At 43.1% G+C, this 2194-nt stretch overlaps 1 protein-coding gene across 1 annotated transcript; it reads right to left on the bottom strand.

Moving 5' to 3' along the window:
- Positions 1–605: 605 nt before the first annotated feature.
- On the bottom strand, positions 606–1816 carry LOC110446225 (cysteinyl leukotriene receptor 2-like). Its single transcript, XM_021491268.1, has one exon. The coding sequence runs from the start codon at positions 1814–1816 to the stop codon at positions 614–616; it is 1203 nt and encodes a 400-aa protein (XP_021346943.1). The 3' UTR covers positions 606–613.
- Positions 1817–2194: the final 378 nt, after the last annotated feature.

The raw sequence follows: 2194 nt of genomic DNA on the forward strand, positions 1-2194 counted from the left end.
ACAGTGGCATCTCTGTGGTGACAGTGACATCATGATGGTGACAGTGACATCCCTGTGGTGACAGTGACATCCCTGTGGTGACAGTGATATCCCTGTGGTTACAGTGACATCACTATGGTGACAGTGACATCACTATAGTGTCAGTGACATCACTATGATGACAGTGACATCTCTGTGGCGACAGTGACATCACTATGGTGACAGTGACATTCCTGTGGTTACAGTGACATCCCTGTGGTGACAGTGACATCCCTGTGGTGACAGTGGTGTCCCTGTGGTGACAGTGGTGTCCCTGTGATGACAGTGACACCCCTGTAGTGTCAGTGACATCACTATGATGACAGTGACATCTCTATGGCGACAGTGACATCACTATGATGACAGTGACATCATTATGGTGACAGTGACATCTCTGTGGTGACAGTGACATCATTATGGTGACAGTGACATCCCTGTGGTGACAGTGACATCCCTGTGGTGACAGTGACATCCCTGCGGTGACAGTGACATCACTATAGTGTCAGTAACATCACTATGGTGACAGCGACATCACTATGATGTAAGTTGGTACATTACATCGTGTAGAAGTAATTCTATAACTACAATAAGTATATTACTTCCCCTTTGATAGAGTGAATTTGATGTCTTGCTTTAGTTCCATGCTGATCAGTCTGGAATTACTCGCTGATAACAATACCCCCTTTGCACTAGGTGTCCTGCTGAGGTGTATGTGCGACTTTCGACAACATATCCGGTATCTGATAGATTTTATCATGAGTAGAAGGCTACTTTGGAAATGTTTACCGTACAAGGCATACAAAAAGAAATTAACACTGAATGTTGAGTAGTACAAGAGTTGTGTGATTTCCTGCAGGAGGTAGTGGTACATTGCTATTTCAGTCTCTTGTTGGGTTGTTGTGTAAATAATGAGCGTGTACAGTCTTCGCACATGACTTGGTAAATTGAGCACCAGGAATGTTGTGGATACTAGCACGAGTGTTCGCGTCACACGCATCTGAGGCTTGCTGCGTAGCGCTCTACTTTTACTTCTTGAAATTGAAGAGTTGAACGAGTCAGTTGGTTTTAAACAGTGTTTCCGCTTCCGATGAAAGGCAGCAGCTTTGCATACGACTTTTATATTCATGAGTAGAATGAGTAAGAACGGTATGATCATAGTAATAATGGTGTCAATCCAAGTCACCTTCTCTAGCAAACTCATGTATTTAAATTTGTACCCACAGCGATATACACCATTTAATTCCACCACGGAAGTAGTCCACAGAGCATAGTTATACAACACACCCGCGACCACAGCCAGAATTATCACATAAATCTTCTCCCGGAATCGTGAGCAAACAATGGGAGCTCGGAATGGATGGCAGATTGCGATATATCTTTCGGCAGTGAAACCTACCACATACCAGATCGACAGAAAGCTTGTCACGTACGTTACATAGACAAGAAGCTGACATACACCCTCGGTCTTAATGATGTTTGAAACACTACCGTCGAACCATGTTGTGAACAACGCTACGAGGAAAACGTTGTCAACAAATGCTAGCGTTGCCAGGAACGCTGTTGCTGAGGACTTTTTCATGTGTGTAGATATAAACACCACTATGGTAACGGTATTTCCGGTAAGTCCTATAATGACGATAATTGGGAGAAAAACGTTTCGCAGTGTCCTAGCCGTTTCGTAAAATCCTTTGGTATCGGTAGGCATCAGTGTGTCTGCTTCCTGTGAAAGGTTGTCCCATAGTGGATCCATGTAGTTCCTGTAGTCCAGGTATGTAACACTATGGTTGCCACCCGCCATGGCCATCTGAAACATAAGAACGAGACATTGGTATACGCAAATATGTTTTGATGAATAGTACTATCTCTATGAAATAAACAAAGAGCAAATGAAGACGTATTTGTCTGCGAAAAATCCGCACGTCTGCGAAACGCTATCGTGCTATCTGTAGCCTTATTACGCAAAACCGCGCAACGGTATCGTGCTATCTGTAGCCACAAGTCGTCGCAACAATATCGTGCTATCTAGTCCCTGTCACAATATTGTCCTACCTTTAGGCTAAGGTTCATATATAAATATTGTGCTGACTTTGCCTTCAGATGAAGGTATACGTTTGATACTGCTTAATTACTATTATTCAGATTGCAATGTATGAAACATACAGCAATGATTATGTCT

Source organism: Mizuhopecten yessoensis, unplaced genomic scaffold (genome assembly GCF_002113885.1).
Source record: "Mizuhopecten yessoensis strain PY_sf001 unplaced genomic scaffold, ASM211388v2 scaffold309, whole genome shotgun sequence".
Lineage (NCBI taxonomy): Eukaryota > Metazoa > Mollusca > Bivalvia > Pectinida > Pectinidae > Mizuhopecten > Mizuhopecten yessoensis.